General features: G+C 48.7%; 2 protein-coding genes across 4 annotated transcripts; one reads left to right on the top strand and one right to left on the bottom strand.

The window, feature by feature from the left end:
* The first annotated feature begins 208 nt into the window (after window positions 1-208).
* Window positions 209-10,409, top strand: med15 (mediator complex subunit 15). Of its 3 annotated transcripts, XM_084924948.1 has the most exons (18): window positions 209-383; window positions 2,230-2,323; window positions 2,760-2,811; window positions 3,333-3,356; window positions 3,524-3,688; window positions 3,895-4,181; window positions 6,016-6,321; window positions 6,655-6,759; window positions 7,079-7,201; window positions 7,405-7,505; window positions 7,694-7,821; window positions 8,005-8,139; window positions 8,642-8,705; window positions 8,981-9,047; window positions 9,143-9,300; window positions 9,374-9,540; window positions 9,622-9,720; window positions 10,056-10,409. In XM_084924948.1, the coding sequence occupies exons 1-18, from the start codon at window positions 316-318 to the stop codon at window positions 10,190-10,192; spliced, it is 2,280 nt and encodes a 759-aa protein (XP_084781074.1). In that variant the 5' UTR covers window positions 209-315; the 3' UTR covers window positions 10,193-10,409. The 3 variants fall into 3 exon arrangements, with proteins under 3 accessions (XP_084781074.1, XP_084781075.1, XP_084781076.1); XM_084924949.1 differs by lacking the exon at window positions 3,524-3,688; XM_084924950.1 differs by lacking the exons at window positions 209-383; window positions 2,230-2,323; window positions 2,760-2,811; window positions 3,333-3,356; window positions 3,524-3,688 and adding an exon at window positions 3,702-3,818.
* A 357-nt stretch (window positions 10,410-10,766) lies between these two features.
* Window positions 10,767-17,593, bottom strand: thoc6 (THO complex 6). Its single transcript, XM_084924951.1, has 13 exons — window positions 16,608-17,593; window positions 16,034-16,125; window positions 15,884-15,948; window positions 15,199-15,302; window positions 15,081-15,118; window positions 14,952-15,000; window positions 12,947-13,018; window positions 12,514-12,616; window positions 12,131-12,180; window positions 11,981-12,043; window positions 11,537-11,647; window positions 11,326-11,454; window positions 10,767-10,977 (listed from the first exon to the last, which is right to left on the bottom strand). The coding sequence occupies exons 1-13, from the start codon at window positions 16,620-16,622 to the stop codon at window positions 10,897-10,899; spliced, it is 972 nt and encodes a 323-aa protein (XP_084781077.1). The 5' UTR covers window positions 16,623-17,593; the 3' UTR covers window positions 10,767-10,896.
* Window positions 17,594-19,368: the final 1,775 nt, after the last annotated feature.

Raw genomic sequence — 19,368 nt, 5'->3', positions numbered from 1 at the left:
CAATCAGCACCTGTAAGGAGGTAAACATCTGAGACAGAAGCAAATGAATGTGAAAAATGATCAAAATGGACATCACAGCAGTCCCTCTGCAGTCTGGGGTTCAGGCTCCTCAGTGGGAGTTTGGGGGGTCTCGTTGGGCCCTTTGTGGCCTCGTGGCCGCCCCAGTTTTCCTCGGTGCAGTAACTATTCCGTCCAGCAGGCGGCGGCAGCGCGTATTGACTCAAGCCGCCATTATCCCGTAGTAGGAGGAGGAAGAACAGAGGGGAAGCATCCAGGAATTCTGCCACAGTTCTCCTGAAAAACCTCCTCTGCGCCATGGAAATGTCGGGAGCGGACAGCGACTGGAGGAGCCCACAGTTCCGACAGAAAGTCGTGGCTCAGATGTGAGAAAGTCTCTGTTTATCTGTTTAATGTCACTGTTTTGGTTTGTGTTAGCCGCTCAGGCTAAGCTAAAGGCGGCGCTGTTAGAAAATGCGTCATGTCTGAGCAGGCGTTTAAAAAACGTTAAATTAAGAAAAACCGGTAAAAAAGCAAAGCGAGCTCGGATCTGATGACACGACGGGACACAGAGGACGAAAGGTCCGGATGATGGCTTCTATTCGGCGAAGAGAAAATGGGCAAAATGACGCTAACAGATCATTTCTGTCAACTTTCATTGTTAGCACCATTAGCTGCTGAAGCTAATGAGTTACAGTTATCTGCGCTGTGAGAACGTTCACCTGCATGACTGAAAGTCAGGCTGTGTAATGTGAATAAGCGGCTACAGTCAGCGTGAGATCACGTGATGCTCCCGCTCTTCTGCTCGTACACAGTCAGGAACGTAAACGGTTTATATTTAAAAAAAGTGCTGCTTTGGTTTAACACGGGAAAGGTCGCCGGTTCGAAACCGGAGGATTTCCTCAGGGGGGTCGTGAACATGTGCGGATTAATTCCTGGAAGCAGCGGATTACAGCAGTGAGGTTAATAAAGATTAGAGTGTCCCATCTTTATAGAGAGAAATGCTGCTCATCAGGCTGAATGGGTTCAAATCCACTGTCACAATGTTCCATTCACTCCCATAAGGGACGCTGAAAAAAGGCAGACCTGAATCTAAATAATCTGAAAGAGGTGTTATGATCAGTTTGAGTCAGGATACTCTGTTGATCCTGGGTTCAGATTAGGTTTAAAGTGGGCACGCTGTTTGAACTGTCCTCCAAAGGCTTCTGATACAGTGCATTGATGTACTGTCCAAGTAAAAACAGAAGCAATAGAGCTCAGCAGAGCAGCTCTGTAAGTAAAGATCACATCATAGTCTTCATCCAAACTCAGTGCTGTGGAGTCTGTGAGGTCGTTCGTGTCATTTCTAGTGGAAAGAAATCTGTATGTCGATGTAAACAACAGCTCCTCGTGGTGTACCACAAGGCTCTGCTTTAGGTCCACTGCTGTTTTCCACCTGTGCCGTTTTTCCTTTATGCAGAACAGGGAACATTATTGTTGACGGTGGGAAAGATCCAAAAGCTTTTGTTGCATTTAGGAAAGACGTGACATGTCCTTTCTGCCAATAATCAAAAAGTTAGCGAGGTCTGAAAGCATCCGAACAAGTAACGTCCGACCAAAATATACGAGCATGGGAACCTCCACTCTGTCCCACAGCAGCAGCATTAGCAGCAAACAGGTCATTTATAGAAGCTACGTCGTTATTTTTCATCATGATTTAGATTTTTTTTCATTATTCGGTATCAGAATCCTGTAATATACAAAGATTACAGCAAACAGCTGACACGTGTGACTAGTTTAACTGTTGTAGAAGAAGATCGCTATTTGGATAACAAGTGCTTTTATTTAAATAAAGAAGATATAAAACCTGACCTCACAGCTGTAACAAAATAAACACATTTTAATACGTTAATAACTTCCTGTAAAACACCTTTCCCGTTCAGCTACGTTTCCCCCGGCTCAGCGATCCTGACGTCCCCGTACAGTCTTTATCCGTCATGATCCTTATCCACATGCAGACTGTGGTGTTCCCGGATTGGTTCAGCGTTGCAGAAAACATTCGATTTGAGCCGTGTTAACTTAACGTGTTCGCTGCTTAGAGTCGTTTCTGTGGTGTCTTCCCAGAGGTCCGGTTCATGTGCAGCGTCGTGGTTTTAAATTATGTATGTGATTGTAACTGGGGAGGTGGGGGTGAATGCAGAGACCGATGAAGATATCAAGGTGTGTTTGTGACGATGAGTGTGATTCCTGCAGCGAAGAGGCCATAAGGAAGGCAGGAACCTCGAACACCACGCACAAGTCGGGCACGGACATGGAGAACCACGTCTACGTCAAAGCCAAATCCAGGGTGAGTCCCGCCCACCGCCACGGCGTCTGGATTAGTTACTGCTGACGCTGCTTTCTGAAAATGATTGGCTTACAAAAGAAGTGAAAGTTGTTGTTACTGATCAGTGTTAACGCCACCTGCTGGGGAGGTTTGAGGGGACAAAACAAACACAGGAGAGCCAGATCGCACCAGCTGACTGGTTATTAAACTACAAACTGGGACCGTTTATGAGTTATTTGATCAGCCTTATTTGTGGAAGCAGATCACTGGTTTTAGAGGTTGTTTGAAGCTAGAGAGCTGCATTTTTATATCACGATAAAATGCAGAATAACAGAAGCAGGTTTAATGCACACTGAAGTATTTAAATGAAGCCGTGAATGTCGCCGTTCTCCTGAAACGTCCTCGAACGTCGTTCAGTGAATGTAAATTCTGCACCATGTGTCTGGTTTTTCCTCAGGAGGAGTATTTATCTCTGGTGGCCCGGCTGATCATTCACTTCAGAGACATCCGTGAGTATCCGAGGAGCGCATCGTGCCTTATTGATCTCAGATCAATGACCTGTCGCCGATCTTATGGGTGAAGCTGGCGTTGGACTGCAGGTCACAGTCACGCACTAATCTGGTCGTTTGTTGCTTTTGATTCATTTGAGCATCAAATTCAGGAAAAACAAGAAACACAATTTTATATTTCATGTTAGAAAGAAACTGTGCTGAGCAGGTCTGAGAGCAGAACGCACCCTCACTGATTTACCTGCCGGCAGGCAGGAAGTGAGTCTTTACAGACTCCATCCACAAAAACAGAGTGAGCAGGAAGTCTCGTTCCTGTGGGTACAAACGCTTTTTCAAATCAGCAAACGTGACTTTGACTCACATCACTCGTACAGCAACCTGTAAATGTCTGCTGTTTATTCACACCTGTGCTGTTCAGAGAGGGGGCGGAGCTTGTCTCCACATTCATGTAAATGAGTTGTTTGTGTATTTTGCTGAGTGGATCTGCTGCTCAGTTATTGACGACTGTGTCCTCTCTGCAGATAAGAAGGCTCTTGGAGGTTCAGGTAGGTGGGCTTCGTGTCTCTCTGGTCTCCCCTCCCCCGCCCCATTTGTTTTCTTTGCTGTGTTCTGTCCTCTGCTGGACCGGTCTGTACCGGACTCATGGCGTTCATGATTTCTGCTGTGCATGTTGGAGCTGCTTAATATGGTCTGTTGTCTACCCTTCTGCTAGATCCCATGAATGCCCTGAATACCCTGACAGGGGTTGGAGGGGGTCCTGGCGCCATTGGCATGGGGCCTCGCCCTGCCGGTGCTCCAGTGGGTGGCATGGGGGCCATGGGGCCGATGCAGATAGGCCAGCATGCCATGGCAGGGGTGGCTGGAAACCCACAAGCCAGTGAGTGTTTCCTCCATGTGGTGTTTGCTGTAAATGCACATCTTCCGAGTGTTCGGTGGAGGCTGGCTGCGTCTACGTGCCACGTTTCGGCGTCAGAGCCGGCCTGATTTTCAGTCTCTGCTTTAGCACGGTGTGTGTCTGAGAGTCCAGAGCTGGCCTCGGACGCTGGCCCGCTGCTTCATCTCCCCCTCTCTCTCCCCCTGCAGTCGGCGGACCGGGACCTATGCCCATGCAGCAGTTGGTGCAGCAGCAGCAACAGCAGCAGCAGAACGCCATGCAGTTCCAGCAGTTCCAACAACAGCAGCAGAACGCCATGCAGCAGCAGCAGAACGCCATCCAACAGCAGCAGCAGCAGCAGAACGCCATCCAGCAGCAGCAGCAGCAGTTCCAGGTGCAGCAACAGCTGAGGGCACAGCAGCAACAGATGCAGCAGCAGCTCCAACAGCAGCAGCAGCAGCAACAGCAGGCCCAGAACCAGCAGCAGCAGAACCAGGTGAGACCAGGTCATACACCCTGCAGGCAGAGTAAATGCTGCGTAGGTGCCGGGATTAAAGTCTGATCCTCTCTGCAGTAATTCAGCGGCAGCATTTGTGCTGATGTGAGGCGTGTGCACGATCTCTGCATAAATCAGCTCTATCCAGAGACGGGATGAGTTATTGTAAACTGTAAGAGCAAATAAACAGCTAACAGATCATCTGCAGAGGAATGGCTTATTGAAGAGTTTCAGTCAGGTTTCAGAGCTCATCACAGCACAGAAACAGCTTTAGTGAAGGTTACAAATGATCTTCTTATGGCCTCTGACAGTGGACTCATCTCTGTGCTTGTCCTGCTAGACCTCAGTGCAGCGTTCGATACTGTCGACCATAATATCCTATTAGAGCGATTAGAACATGCTGTAGGTATTACAGGTACTGCACTGCAGTGGTTTGTATCATATCTATCTAATAGACTCCAATTTGTGCATGTAAATGGAGAGTCCTCTTCACACACTGAGGTTAATTATGGAGTTCCACAGGGTTCAGTGCTAGGACCAATTCTGTTTACATTATACATGCTTCCCTTAGGCAGCATCATTAGAAGACATAGCATACATTTACACTGCTATGCAGATGACACCCAGCTCTATCTGTCCATGAAGCCAGATAACACACACCAATTAGTTAAACTGCAGGAATGTCTTAAAGACAAAAGAAATAATCTGATTTTCAGTGATCAACAGTTTCTGCAAAATCGACTTAACCCTTTAAAGCCGGTCAGAGCGGCACGCTCTGTTTTGCGTAATTATTTTAAATCCCCGTAGAACCGGAACCACGTGAGCTAGCGCAATAATTTTTTTTGCATATGAAACTGGAGGAGTTGTACTTACATCTTATGCCATCAGCTTGTCCTCGGTCAGTTTCCTTCCACATAAAGCTTTGCAAAAACTGCATAAAAAGCACTTGCAGGAACAAAAACATAATATTCCAGAAACACGCTTTGCCGATCCGATCAGCTGTTTGTAACACTTCCCACATTGAAACAGACGTCAGCGCGAGCGATCGCATGTCCGCCATTTCCTGCCTGAAACCGGAAGTGACGTCATTTTCGCAGAAAATGTAGTTTTTTACTTGTAGGCCTTAAAAGCCTATACTGGTGTTTTTATAAGTCATGTTTGACTTTTCTGAATAGTTGCTGGGATGCTTAGAACTCAAATTGCACTGCTGGAAATAGTTTGTTTTGATGCACCTGCTGTTTTCTTTGCAAATTTGCATCATAGGATTGTTTTTCGTTTTTCCTGCAGTGTATAAAAATTGCTGTATCTTAAAACTAAAACTATGAAGACACTCAAAATAAATTTCCTGTTGTTGTAAACTATTTTTTGCAACTTTTTTGTGTTTAAAGTTTTGAGGGATAAACCTCTTAAATTTCTCCAAGTAGAAATATATGTAAAAAAAACAAAAACGATTTTCAATTTTTTTGTAGTTTATTGCACTTTTTTGCAATTTATGTAGTTACTATGCCCATATTTTAATAATGCAGACATATTATTAAAATCTGGGCTATAACAGTTGTATTGATGTATAGCAACTTGAAGTGCTCCCAAAAATGGCTCCACAGCATGTAAACATATAAAGCTCTGGCGGACTTGGTTCTATGGTAGGTCTTAAAGGGTTAAAGCTAACCTTCCAGCGGTGCCTTAAGTTGCCTTACAGAGGATAAGTTTAATGCCCCGAGCTCACAGCTGCGATCTGTCCACCCTGAAACCACCGCTCTGATCACTAGTGGCTGTAAGGGGAGACGAGTGGCTTTCTTCTCATTACTCATCAGCTGTGTTTGTCTGATTACAGATGCACCAGTCCAGGCTGCAGCTTATGCAGCTCCAGCAGCATGCTCAGGCCCAGGCTCAAGCCCAAGCTCAAGCCCAAGCCCAGGCTCAGGCCCAGGCTCAGGCCCAGGCCCAGTCCATCCAGCAGATGGTGCAGCAGCAGCAGGTCCAGGCTCAGACTCAGCCGGTTCAGATGCCTCCTCACTCCCAGCAGCAGCAGCAGCAGCAGCAGCAGCAGTCGGGCATGGTGCCTCAGTCTCTGGCCGGACAGATCCCATCCCAGCACGTCTCTCTGAACCAGCAGCAGCAGAGGCTGCAGGCCTTCCAGGTGAGACAGAACTGCAGGTTTGGTTCTGTAACTCCGACTGAATCACAGCCAGACAGTCGGTGTGTCTCAGCGTTCAGCCCAAATCGAGTCAGAGAAATTGTTTTTAAGATTCTAATTCATAACATAAGAAAGCACAGTTTCACTCAGTGCTGTCATTCAAAGAACTGGACGTCTGAAAAAGCAGATTTTCAAAGTAAAACAGTTAGTCTGCAATGAAAATCCGACCAGAGGCTGTGATCAGTCTGCAGTTCCTGCTCCAGTGGTCTGAGATTTCACAGCTCAGTGCTCCCTTCCTCTGCTTGCATGCTTTGCTATGTGTGTGTGTGAGAACAGGCCCGTGCAGCCCTGCAGCAGCAGCAGGCAGCGCAGCAAGCTCAGCAGGCCGCAGCGCAAGCACAGCTCAACGCAGCCGCCGCTGCAGCCGCCGTGCCGGGACAGGTGAGGACGCCGCCACAAACTCAGGTTCATCAGCTCTGAGTTATTTAGACGATCAGACAAACGGCAGGAAATTGTAGAGCAGGTGTCGGGAGTACGCTTCACGGCAGCAGAAACAGGAAACTCAAAATGACAGGTTCGCCTGCTCCGGGGCGACCGCTTCCACCTTCTGTGTGGAAACTGTAGGTTAAACTGTCCACACCTGATATTCTCACTGCTCAAGTCACAAATCTGAACCTGCAGGAACATCTGACCTGGTCCTCACAGGTGTAGAAAGTCTCACCTGTCCTCTCTGCTCACCTGTGCTTTGTTTCTTCTGAAGCTGGTTCGTCCTGGGATGCAGATTCCAGCCCGGCTACCTCGAGCACCTCTGAACCCCATCCCTCCTCAAAACACCACCACCGCTGCAGCTGGCGTGGTGGGAGTGCAGGCCATGACACCGCAGGTATTTATCCCCAGTGTGACCTCTGACCTTCACCTGCTCGTCCTCCTGTTTCTTCAGCCATTCAGTCTGAAGCAGCTCCATGAGGTGGAGACAGTTTCTAGCGACCTCATGGAGCTGCTTCACGCACACAAACATCGTGCCTTCCCCTCTGTGCTCTGATTGGCTAGTTTGCCTTTCCTTGTCTGTCCAATCACCTCGAGCAGATGTCATCGCCCTCACCGGTGCAGGTCCCGACTCCTCAGTCGATGCCGCCTCCTCCGCAGCCGTCACCCCAACCCCCGACCTCACAGCCCAACTCAGCCAGGTACGTCCAGTAAATAGACCACACCGCTGACCTTTCAGGACAGCAGTGGGTCAGCCAGTCGTCTCTGGGTGAGGCGAGTTCAGATTCACGTCTGCGTCTGGTCTCTGACCCGCTCGGTGTCACAGGACAGAATCAGCGCAGTTTACATGTCTGTGAGCGAGTCTAACTCCTTCTGGCTCCTCCCACAGCTCCGGTCCCACGCCGTCTCCGGGGGGTTTCCAGCCCAGCCCGTCTCCTCAGCCGTCGCCGAGCCCCGCCAACTCCAGAACCCCCCAGAACTACGGCGTGCCCTCCCCCGGGCCACTCAGTACTCCAGGTAACCCCACAAACATCTGAAAGGAACTTTTCACAGAGCTCAGAATAACGTGAACACAGCAGCTCCGTCACGCTCGCTGACCACACCGCTGAGCGGCGCGGTCGTGTGCACCTCGATCACAGCTACACACACGTCTGTTTTCCCTCCTCAGAGTTTCACCGGCTTTTATTGTGAAACTTTCAGTGAACCCGAGCTCGGTGATGAGTCCGGCGGGGCCCACGTCTCTGGAGGACCAGCAGTACATGGAGAAGCTCAAACAGCTCTCCAAGTACATCGAGCCGCTGCGCCGCATGATCAACAAGATCGACAAAAACGAAGGTGAGCCGCTCGCCTCGCTGACATCACAACCTCCTTCCGAGACGCCACAGCACACACATGCACAGGTTCCCAAACTGAGGTTCGTGGAGTTCATCTTTGGTCGTCTTTTATTGATATTGGTACAATTGGAGATTTAAAGGATAATTCCTCTTCTTACTAAAGAAAGAAAAGCACGATGATCATGACTGGAAGAGTCGGAAAGGAAAAATGTTCTGATAGGAAACATGAACAGGAAGACGATGTCGAGGTAGGAAGTGGAGGGGAAGCGACGAGCTCATGATTAGAAGGGCAGTCATGTGACACGAAGAAGAAACACATGATCGAGTCATTCATGTTGACGAGTCCACTGCAAAGTCACAGAATCAGCAGATCGCTCAAAAGAATGAAAACGTCTGCTCCTGAATAGGGAAGCGTATCGTTTAGGTTTTATCCGATACCCGTCCCTACTCCTGAACGCATCCACGCATGGTTAAAGTTCAGCTCCTTTCTTCTGTGTTTTCAGACAGGAAGAAGGACCTGAGTAAGATGAAGAGCTTGCTGAACATCCTGACCGACCCCAACACCAGGTGGGATTCATTTAAGCCTTTCAGGTTCGATTTGTGCGTGAAACAGTCCAAACTCAGCTGACGTGGTTAGCCGCCTCCACCCAGAGCCTGCTCCACGTCTTCACATCAGACACTAGGAGTCCGGCGTTTTCCAGCTGTGGTCACGTGATCACAGCTGGAAAACACAAACACTGTAGATACGGGAAGTGATGTCAGCCACGCCTCCAAGCTCACAGCTGAAGCTGCTGCTCCTCGCTACACTTCCTGACCTCCTTTTCCTGACCTTTGACCTATAGGTGTCCCCTGAAGACTCTGCAGAAATGTGAGATCGCTTTGGAGAAGCTGAAGAACGACATGGCGGTGGTAAGGCGAGCTTCTCCTCCTGCTGCTCTCTCATTTCTAATCTTCAGAGGGTCGACGCCAGTCTGAGCCTCTGTTTGTGTTTCCTGTCCTTTCAGCCGACGCCCCCTCCCCCGCCCGTGGCCACCAACAAACAGTATCTGTGTCAGCCGCTGTTGGACGCCGTCATGGCCAACATCCGCTCGCCCGTCTTCAACCACTCCCTCTACCGATCCTTCGCCCCCGCCATGAGTGCCATCCACGGACCACCCATCATGTAGGTACCACACACACGTCGTGCTACACTTTACAGGTCAGAGGTCATATTCACAGCGCCGCGTCCTCCTCAGGGGCCCGAACATCTCCGGGCGCAAGAGGAAGCACGAGGACGACGAGCGGCAGACGATCCCCAACATCCTGCAGGGCGAGGTGGCGCGCCTCGACGTCAAGTTCCTCGTCAACCTCGACCCCTCGTACTGCAGCAACAACGGCACCGTGCACCTCATCTGCAAGCTGGGTGAGAACGCCGCCGCCCACTGCTCCGCCCACTTCAGATCACACAGTGAAACTTTATTGGTGTTTGATTTTTCTCTTTCAGACGATAAAAACCTTCCCAGCGTTCCTCCGCTGCAGCTCAGTGTTCCCGCCGATTATCCCGACCAGAGTCCGCACTGGGCCGACGACGGAGAGCAATACGGTAAGACGCGCCCACCACCGCCGTCTTTCATCACCCAATAGAGCCGCGCATCCACGGAGACGTCCACAGGCTCAATAAAAATATTAGTAAACAAAATGCAGATAAATAGGTGAAAACACTCTTAAAAGCATAAATTCACAAAAGTCTAAATTAGAGCAGGAAATAAGAGCGTTTGTGAGGGGCAGCCAATCAGGATGCCACACAGAGGCGTGGCCTTGGAGAGGGAGGATAGAGTCAGAGTAGAAACGTTTCTATCAGATGGCCGTCGGACATTTAAAGTGTTTTTGTCTTCTGGGAACGTGTGGTGATGACATCATCGACTGTGTGTGTTTCAGGTGCGAACAGCTTCCTGCAGACGGTTCACAGGAACATGACGTCCAAACTGCTGCAGCTGCCCGACAAACACTCGGTGACCGAGCTGCTCAACACCTGGGCTCGCAGCGTCCAGCAGGCCTGCCTGTCTGCAGCCTGAGACCCCGCCCACTGCTCCCCTTTCAGACATGTGGGACTGTCCTCCCCGTGCATGCTGGGTAAGACCTGCAGATGGGCGTCATCAGAGCCGAAACCCATTACCGATTTCTCTGCTGCTCCTTGAATGCGTCATGAGTCTGTTTCTGTTAGTTTAAATAAAGTTTTAGTCCCTGTTTTGTATGACGTCTTTTTGTATTAAATAAAATGTGTTCACTTCAGTCCAATCAGCTGTTTTCTGTTTACCTGCTGCAGGTGTGAACACACAGCCGTTTACTTCCTGTTCACTCGCAGGTTCATCTGTGTCAGTGAAAGAGGCGGAGTTTCTAGCATGTGACTAATCAGAAACACAAACCGGTGAACTGACAGAGTGTGCGTGTGTGCTGTGTTAATAAAGTTTATTTAAAAGCTTTCATAGGAGCGTCACAGCGCTGATTTCAGTTTCAGTTGGGAACACTTTCATGAGCGCACACCTGCGATCAGAACATCAAAGTTCAATTGTTCATCACAGGGTGGGCTCTTCGCTGGTTGGTTTAACCAATCAGAGCTCAGCTGGTGAAGAACAGTGAAGCGTGGCGTGCTTTTTCATACGTTTATTCTTTAAAGAAGCTCACAGACAGCTGATACAAAACGCCCAAAAATGAATAAAAACATGGAAAATGTGAACAGACAGTTTAGCGTGCGCGTGCGTGCGCGGTCTCATGAAGTTCAGAATCTGAGGGAGAACGCTCTGTAGGACAGGTTGGTGAACACGTCGATACGGTCGCTGCTGCCGCCGACCGTCAGCACCTGAAACACACACGACACGTTCACTAACACACTGGGAAAAAAACCTGACGTCGCTCTGTCTTCCTTCACATCCTCTCTCTTCTGGCCACACCCCTTGCTGACTTTTAATGTGTTGGTTGTTCCGGTTGTCTTCTCCAGCTTCAACCAATCAGCACTGAGCCACATTGTACTGTCCCGCCGTGTTTGCACACGCTCAGTTTATCACGGCTCAGGTCTGATATGTGGACTTTTGAAATCGGATTTTGAACCAGCGATGTGTGAAACGCGTTAAACTTCACTCGTGAACCTGTCGTGTCATGTGACCTCCGTGTTTGCGTGAGGATGTGCGTGCTGCATTCAGGGTCTCACCCGGTGCTCGGTGCTGTTGTTGTTGAGCTGCAGCGTGTTCAGGCTCTGTGGCGTGCAGGGAATCTGAGCTTTGACCTCGCCGCCCAGCAGGCAGTGCGACACGAACGCACCTTCACCCACCGTTAGGATCTACAGGAAATGCATCACAGGAAGTGAACCAGAGCGAGCACCAGCGCAGATGGACAAACACTGACTGAAGCGTCTTCCTCACCAAGTCCTGGTGGAAGGTGGACTGTCGTTGGCACCCGCTCAGGTTAAAGATGGAGGTCGGTGACAGCGAGCGGAGGTGCCACAGAGACAGAGACGGTCCGCCGCCGCACAGCTGTGGGAACAGGAAGTCAGACATGTTCAGAATCTTGCACATCTGGAATCTAAGGAAACATCTGTAAAAACAAACCTCAGAACAAGAACGAAGGAGAACGTTTCATCTCGCAGTTTAACGTCACCTGAACTCACCTGGAGTCCATCACCTGTTTCTAACACAGCACGAGTCCTCACAGAGTCAGAGTCTGACTCAGAAATAAGACTTTCATCTTTAGAGGTTTTAACGGTTAAAGATGTGATCAAAGATCAAAGATGACATCATTTTCATCAAAGTGAACTTTGATGGAAGGAGGGGGAGGAGTCACAGCGATGCGAGGAAACGTTTTCTCACCATCCAGTCGGAGTCGGTGGTCACGCAGCTGATCCATTTACCGTACTGAGGACGCGCACACACCTGAAACACACACACACCTCTGTTTATCCTCAGATAAAGAGGAAATGACATCATCACAGGAAGTCTGCGACGCTTTCTGGCACTCACCTCATACTTGTAGACCTCGATGCAGTGAACACACTGACCCGTCCTGCTGTCTGCAACAGCAACACATCACCTTCATCATCACCTCCATCACCATAATCCTCATTGTCACTAATATCATCATCATCCTCCTCACTAGGGCTGGACGTATGGCCTAAAATCCATATTGCGGTATAATTTGAAGCATGTGTGGTAACGATATATAGGCGCAGCTTGATGACATCATCAACATGTGCTATCACGGTACAGCGGCATAGTCAAAACCCCACGTTGGCCAAATTCATATCGTTTCTACTGTATATTGTTTATACCGCCCACCCCTACTCCTCGCCACCATCTTCACCATCATCATCCTCCTGACAGCCCCATGTTTCCTGTGAACTCACCCCACACCCTCACTGCTCCGTCCTCTCCCCCCGACAAGATCTCCGCCTCCCTCTCTCTTACAGTCACGCAATGGACGTAGTCCGAGTGACCCTGAAGGACCGTCTGAAGACAAAAACAAACCTGTCACCATGGAAACACAGAACTCCCCCAACAGACGCTGCCATGAAAATCAGATTGAAACAGTTCAGTGCACACACGGACGTCCAGGCATAAAACCTGCAGTTCCTCTGACATCCAGCAGAGGCTCCAGCAGTGAGTCGTTCCCCACAGACTCACACGTTAACAGCAGAAGTCATCATTTACACACACACACACACACACACACACACACACACACACACACACACACACACGACAGCGACGTGCTGTAAGGAGAAAAATACCTCAGCGGTTATAACATAAAACATGGAGTCAACTTTGTTCCCCACTCACCTTGAACACACCGTTTTCCAGGTCCATGACATGGATGTTGTTATCGCCTCCTCCAACCACCAGGCTGTTATCCTGACACACAAACACAACTCCTCATTACACGTCGGAGCGACACGTCCGACAGAAAGACAACTATCCTCATTATCATCGGAGAAAAGGCCCCCGACTGCACGCTGCATCCCTTCTAAAAACAAAAAATTAAATAACATTCAAAAAAGAGTGAAAAGTAAAAAGAAGTCAGAATAATAAAAGGACCTCAATAAAACATACAAAAACAAATAAAGGTTTAGTAAATGGGTGGCTCTGATGATGAGGAGGATATTCTTCATACAGGGAGTGCAGAATTATTAGGCAAATGAGTATTTTGTCCACATCATCCTCTTCATGCATGTTGTCTTACTCCAAGCTGTATAGGCTCGAAAGCCTACTACCAATTAAGCATATTAGGTGATGTGCATCTCTGTAATGAGAAGGGGTGTGGTCTAATGACATCAACACCCTATATCAGGTGTGCATAATTATTAGGCAACGTCCTTTCCTTTGGCAAAATGGGTCAAAAGAAGGACTTGACAGGCTCAGAAAAGTCAAAAATAGTGAGATATCTTGCAGAGGGATGCAGCAGTCTCAAAATTGCAAAGCTTCTGAAGCGTGATCATCGAACAATCAAGCGTTTCATTCAAAATAGTCAACAGGGTCGCAAGAAGCGTGTGGAAAAACCAAGGCGCAAAATAACTGCCCATGAACTGAGAAAAGTCAAGCGTGCAGCTGCCAAGATGCCACTTGCCACCAGTTTGGCCATATTTCAGAGCTGCAACATCACTGGAGTGCCCAAAAGCACAAGGTGTGCAATACTCAGAGACATGGCCAAGGTAAGAAAGGCTGAAAGACGACCACCACTGAACAAGACACACAAGCTGAAACGTCAAGACTGGGCCAAGAAATATCTCAAGACTGATTTTTCTAAGGTTTTATGGACTGATGAAATGAGAGTGAGTCTTGATGGGCCAGATGGATGGGCCCGTGGCTGGATTGGTAAAGGGCAGAGAGCTCCAGTCCGACTCAGACGCCAGCAAGGTGGAGGTGGAGTACTGGTTTGGGCTGGTATCATCAAAGATGAGCTTGTGGGGCCTTTTCGGGTTGAGGATGGAGTCAAGCTCAACTCCCAGTCCTACTGCCAGTTTCTGGAAGACACCTTCTTCAAGCAGTGGTACAGGAAGAAGTCTGCATCCTTCAAGAAAAACATGATTTTCATGCAGGACAATGCTCCATCACACGCGTCCAAGTACTCCACAGCGTGGCTGGCAAGAAAGGGTATAAAAGAAGAAAAACTAATGACATGGCCTCCTTGTTCACCTGATCTGAACCCCATTGAGAACCTGTGGTCCATCATCAAATGTGAGATTTACAAGGAGGGAAAACAGTACACCTCTCTGAACAGTGTCTGGGAGGCTGTGGTTGCTGCTGCACGCAATGTTGATGGTGAACAGATCAAAACACTGACAGAATCCATGGATGGCAGGCTTTTGAGTGTCCTTGCAAAGAAAGGTGGCTATATTGGTCGCTGATTTGTTTTTGTTTTGTTTTTGAATGTCAGAAATGTATATTTGTGAATGTGGAGATGTTATATTGGTGTCACTGGTAAAAATAAATAATTGAAATGGGTATATATTTGTTTTTTGTTAAGTTGCCTAATAATTCTGCACAGTAATAGTCACCTGCACACACAGATATCCCCCTAAAATAGCTAAAACTAAAAACAAACTAAAAACTACTTCCAAAAACATTCAGCTTTGATATTAATGAGTTTTTTGGGTTCATTGAGAACATGGTTGTTGTTCAATAATAAAATTATTCCTCAAAAATACAACTTGCCTAATAATTCTGCACTCCCTGTACTGTCACAGGTTTGTGTTTTATTTCAGGTTCGAGTGTTTTCTGCTCGTAGAGGTGGGCCAGCTTTAACGCGATGAAGAGAAGCAGAGCAGACAGGTGGAGCTGTACTCACTCTGGGGTTGATGGTCATGGAGTTTATCTCTGGGATCTCCAGGCTGGATCTGTAAGGAGACAGCAGATGCGTGAGTGAGGAAGCAGACAGGAGGCAGACAGGAGGCAGGGGTGGAAGACTGGTTCTCACTTGTAGTTCGGTCTTCGGGTCCACAGAGATTTGACGTTCTGAGGAAGCAGAGACACAAAAATCAGGCAAACTCGTTTTTCCTCTCCATCTATGTGTCCCTGAAGACGTTCCAGGTTACCTTCTTGGTGAGCTCGCTCCAGCTCCAGGCGCTGATCTCGCCATTTCCCGCGCTCAGCAGGTGGCAGTCAGTGGACAGAAGGGAAAAGACCGGTCCCTCATGAGCTGCAGGACAAAAAGACCAAAAAGGAATCTGTGAGGACAGTGTGTCCAAAATCAACACGGACACAATAAACGGCCACTAAAGTCCCAATGAAACCAGAACTCCCCACAGGGCTGCAAATAAAAAAATCACAATAAAATGAGCCTCAAAAATATTGACTCACAAACACACCTGGAACTCCACCTGCTCAGGCTAAATCCAGAGTTTTGGTTTAAAATCAGCTGGAACCTTCACGTTTTCACTGATTCTTTATTTCCAGCGTGTTTTCAGCATGACGCAGATGTTTGTCACCAAACACACTGACGCTTTAGCGCCTCACAAGAGCGTCCAGTGTGACGGGACGTTTAGCGCCCGTGTGCAGGAAGCAGACAAATGTTTGGATCTATCGACAGACAAAAGGCTGGAAAGGTGAGTGTGTTTTCATGTGAGTGAGCTCAGACTTCCTGGGTTCTGATCACGTTGTTATTTTTTATGCCACTGTTCGAGTCTGCAGGTGTAAAACACCAGCAGGTACGCCTGTGACGCCCTCGCCATACTGCAGAGGCTTGGTGGGTTAAGGGTGACCTTTGGCCCGAACACTCACCTGTGAAGGTCAGGACAGGTTTCTGGTTGAGCGCGGTGGCGTCTGGACTCAGAGCTGCAGACAAACTGAAAAAAACAGCAGTGGCAAATGAAAGGAGGCCCTTCAGCGCCAGTGAGCACAGCCGAGTCGAACCAGGTGCGTTTGACTCACCTGAACACTGCGATCTCGCCGTAGTTGTTTCCAGCTGCCAGGAAGCGGCCGCAGGGAGAGAAACTCTGAGAGAACACGGACATGTGCAGCAGCTGCAGACACAGACAGGTGCGTTAGTCCAAGCGCCACAACACAGGCGAGCAGCCACACCTGTGCAGGGACATCTGGGACACTTAAAGTTACCACGTGCTGTAGGACATTCAGCCATGTGACGTCACCTTTATTCACCTGAGTGTAAATCAGCTTTAAATAAACAGTTTGTGAATGAACGTGCATGTCTCTATAAACAGATGACTCGGAACAAAGGTTGTTATTAATACTGATCACTTCCGGTCAGTAAATCTATCGCACATCACATTCACCTCAGCGTGAAACTTTTTAAAGACTCGAATTTCAATTCAGTGGAATTTTTAACGGAGTTCGTTTTGAGTTTGTTTTCCGGTAAAACAGAGAAAACCTGGAACTAATCCGAGCTCGTTCACTTCTTTGTTCCTATCGTTCAGCACGAAGCTCGCTTTACTCTCAAACATCAGCCGGTTTCTGTTTCCGGTGAGATAAACGGAGTAAGCCTCACCTCCACGGGACCCATGCCGCTCCCACAAACACACCGAGCTCCTTTAAAACGAGCACGGCACAAACACCCAAACAGAAGCAAAGGAACCAAAACTTAAACAGAGGAGGGAAAGAGCGGACCGGGGCGAGGGAATGTGACGTCACCAACACAGCCCCGAGGATTCTGGGAGATGGAGTGTAGAAGCGACAAGACGCTTCTTTTCCTCAGCGGCTCGTCCTCCTCTGCACGTCCTCCTTCACTGCATCCACGAAGTTTCTCTGAGCTCTTCCTCTTCTCTTCCTGCCATCAGATTAATCATCATCCTCCCTCCTCTGGACCGTCTCAGCCTCCCTCCTTCCTCCTGCAGATCACAGAGTCGCCTGCCTGGCCTCATCAGCCATCCCGTCGATCAGTACTGCAAAAAAGCAGGGGCTCAGAGCAGATCCCTGATGTACTCCCACCTCCACCTTCAACCATCTCAGCTCTGTCCTCATACGTATGCTGCACCACCCTCACATACTCCTTCATGGTTCCTCGTGCAGTACCGTCAATCATCTGCTTCCTCTGATCCACAAACACACAGAAGCTCCTTCTCATCTACATTTCTCCATCAGGTCTAACGTCACAGCTCTTCCTCAGCATAAAGCCACATGTTGGTGGTGTGGCTCACCAGCGTCATCCTCTCTCCTAGACTTCTCCACACCCACAAAGGTACACTGTACTGCCAAAAGTATTCACTCGCCGATCCAAATCATTGAATTCAGGTGTCCCAGTCACCTCCATGACCACAGGTGTTTAAAGTCAGCAGCTAGGCATGCAGAAAGAATGTGTGGAAGCATGGCTCGCTCTCAGGAGCTCAGGGAACTCCCTCGTGGCGCTATCATAGGATGCCTCCTGTGCAACAGGTCCAGCTGTGGAATTTCTTCACAACTTAACATTCCACAGTTAGCTGTTAGTGGAATTATAACAAAGTGGAAACAACTGGGAACTGGGAACACCAGCAGCTCAGCTATGAAGTGGTCGACCGTGGTGCGAGGATGCGAGGCGCAGAGTGCACAGAGGTCGCTGACTCTGCAGAGTACGTTACTACAGACACCAAACTCACGTAGCCTTCAGCTGAGCTCAACAACAGTGAGCTTTTTGGAATGGGTTTCCATGGCGACCAGCTGCATACAAGCATTACATCATCAAGTGTTTAATGCAGTGGTGTAAACCACGCCACTACTGGACTCTAGAACAATTGCGGCATGTTCGCCGGACTGACCAATCACGCTTCTCCATCTGGCGATCTGATGGACGAGTCTGGGTTTGGCGGTTGCCGGGACAACGGTACTTGTCTGACTGCGCTGTGTAAAGTTTGGTAGAGGGGGGTTATGGTGTGGGGTGTTCTTCAGGAGTCTTCGTGCTTCAGCAGACCGAGACACTGCGGACACCTTCATGTTCCCAGTATGTGGGACCAGTGTGGGGATGGCTCCTTCCTGTTCCCACATGACTGCACACCAGTGCACAAAGAAAAGTCCATAAGGACACGGACGAGCCGGTTTGGTGTGGGAGGACCGGACCGGCCCGCACAGAGTCCCGACCTCAGCCTGATCCAACACCTTTGGGACCGATCAGAGCGGAGACTGTGAGCCAGGCCTTCTCCTCCAACATCAGTGTGACCTCTCACATGTGCTTCTGGAAGAATGATCAACACTCCCCATAAACACTCCTGAACCAGAGGAAATCCTTCCAGGAGACGTACAGCTGCACACGGTGGGCCGACATCATATTCACTGGAGTTCATGGCAGAACGGTGGATCTCATCTGGACCAGTCGCCTTTCCACTCTCCACCCGCGTCTTAGCTGCTCTCAAAGTTATCATAGTTTTATACTCTCAAATGATTTTTTTATTTTTATTTCATTTTGAGTTTTTAATTCGCTTTAGTTTCCAGAGAACATTTTCTTGTTTCGGTTTGGTTCAGTCCACAGCACAAAAAATCATCGGCTGCCCCCTGCCCTCCTTGTCTGCTGTCTACAACTCCCGTTGTCTCAGCAGGGCCAGAAACATCTCAAAGGACACTACCCACCCTGCCTACCATCTTTTCAACCTACTGCCCTCTGGCAGGCGCTTCAAATCCATTCAGGCCAGAACAAACAGACTCGGGGAAGGCTTCTTCCCCAAAGCTATCACCATACTCAACTCAAACTTGCACACAAGGGCGTAGATTTAGCGATTATTGAATTGTCCCCACCAATAAAGAAAAACAAACCTGATAGAAAGAAAAAAAACGATCTGTCAGCGTCTCATTCAGCCAGCGGCGCAGAAAGAGTGAAATTAGTTCTCTACTGGAGTCCTACCTCATGTGACAAATATGGCCAGTGTGATTGGCTGAGCCTTTCAGGGAGCTCTGTTTAGTTTTAGCAGCGGCAAGCGTGCGCTGCGAGGAGGAGAGGAGGACGGCAGCAAAAAGGAAGAACCTGGATATAAGAAAGTATTTTTCAAAGAAACCTGTAAGTTAGGGCTGGGCCATATCATACCGTTCACGGTAATACCGGTGTTGGGCAACGATAAGAAAATGAAATATCGCGATAGAATACGGGTAAAACGCGCATGCGCAGACCTTTGTTTACATACGCACATGGCGTCGACGGAGAATGAGAAGAGCGAAAGTGAATCGTTGAATGAAACAGATGAACCAGAACTGGTTTGTAAAATGCTGCAGCTTCAGTGGTGGAACTGGTTTAGCTTTTGTCCGTCAGATAAACAACAAAGCACTATTTTTGGTAGCGCATGCTAGCG

The sequence above is a fragment of the Perissodus microlepis genome, chromosome 4 (genome assembly GCF_051167445.1).
Source record: "Perissodus microlepis isolate ML-2025 ecotype Zambia chromosome 4, ASM5116744v1, whole genome shotgun sequence".
In the NCBI taxonomy this organism is placed as follows: Eukaryota; Metazoa; Chordata; class Actinopteri; order Cichliformes; family Cichlidae; genus Perissodus; species Perissodus microlepis.
Note: the sequence above shows the minus strand (reverse complement) of the source record. Positions and strands in the feature narration are given on the sequence as shown.

What these genes read in the sequence shown, in the direction of transcription:
- med15 (XM_084924948.1), top strand. Translation starts at nt 316, where the DNA reads ATGGAAATGTCGGGAGCGGACAGCGACTGGAGGAGCCCACAGTTCCGA. An exon ending in CAGAAAGTCGTGGCTCAGAT is followed by an intron (nt 384 to 2,229) that starts GTGAGAAAGTCT and finishes TGATTCCTGCAG; the next exon opens with CGAAGAGGCCATAAGGAAGG. An exon ending in AGAGGCTGCAGGCCTTCCAG is followed by an intron (nt 6,322 to 6,654) that starts GTGAGACAGAAC and finishes GTGTGAGAACAG; the next exon opens with GCCCGTGCAGCCCTGCAGCA.
- thoc6 (XM_084924951.1), bottom strand. An exon ending in ACCTGTCCTGACCTTCACAG is followed by an intron (nt 15,303 to 15,883) that starts GTGAGTGTTCGG and finishes TTTGTCCTGCAG; the next exon opens with CTCATGAGGGACCGGTCTTT. An exon ending in CCACCGACTCCGACTGGATG is followed by an intron (nt 11,648 to 11,980) that starts GTGAGAAAACGT and finishes CTGTTCCCACAG; the next exon opens with CTGTGCGGCGGCGGACCGTC.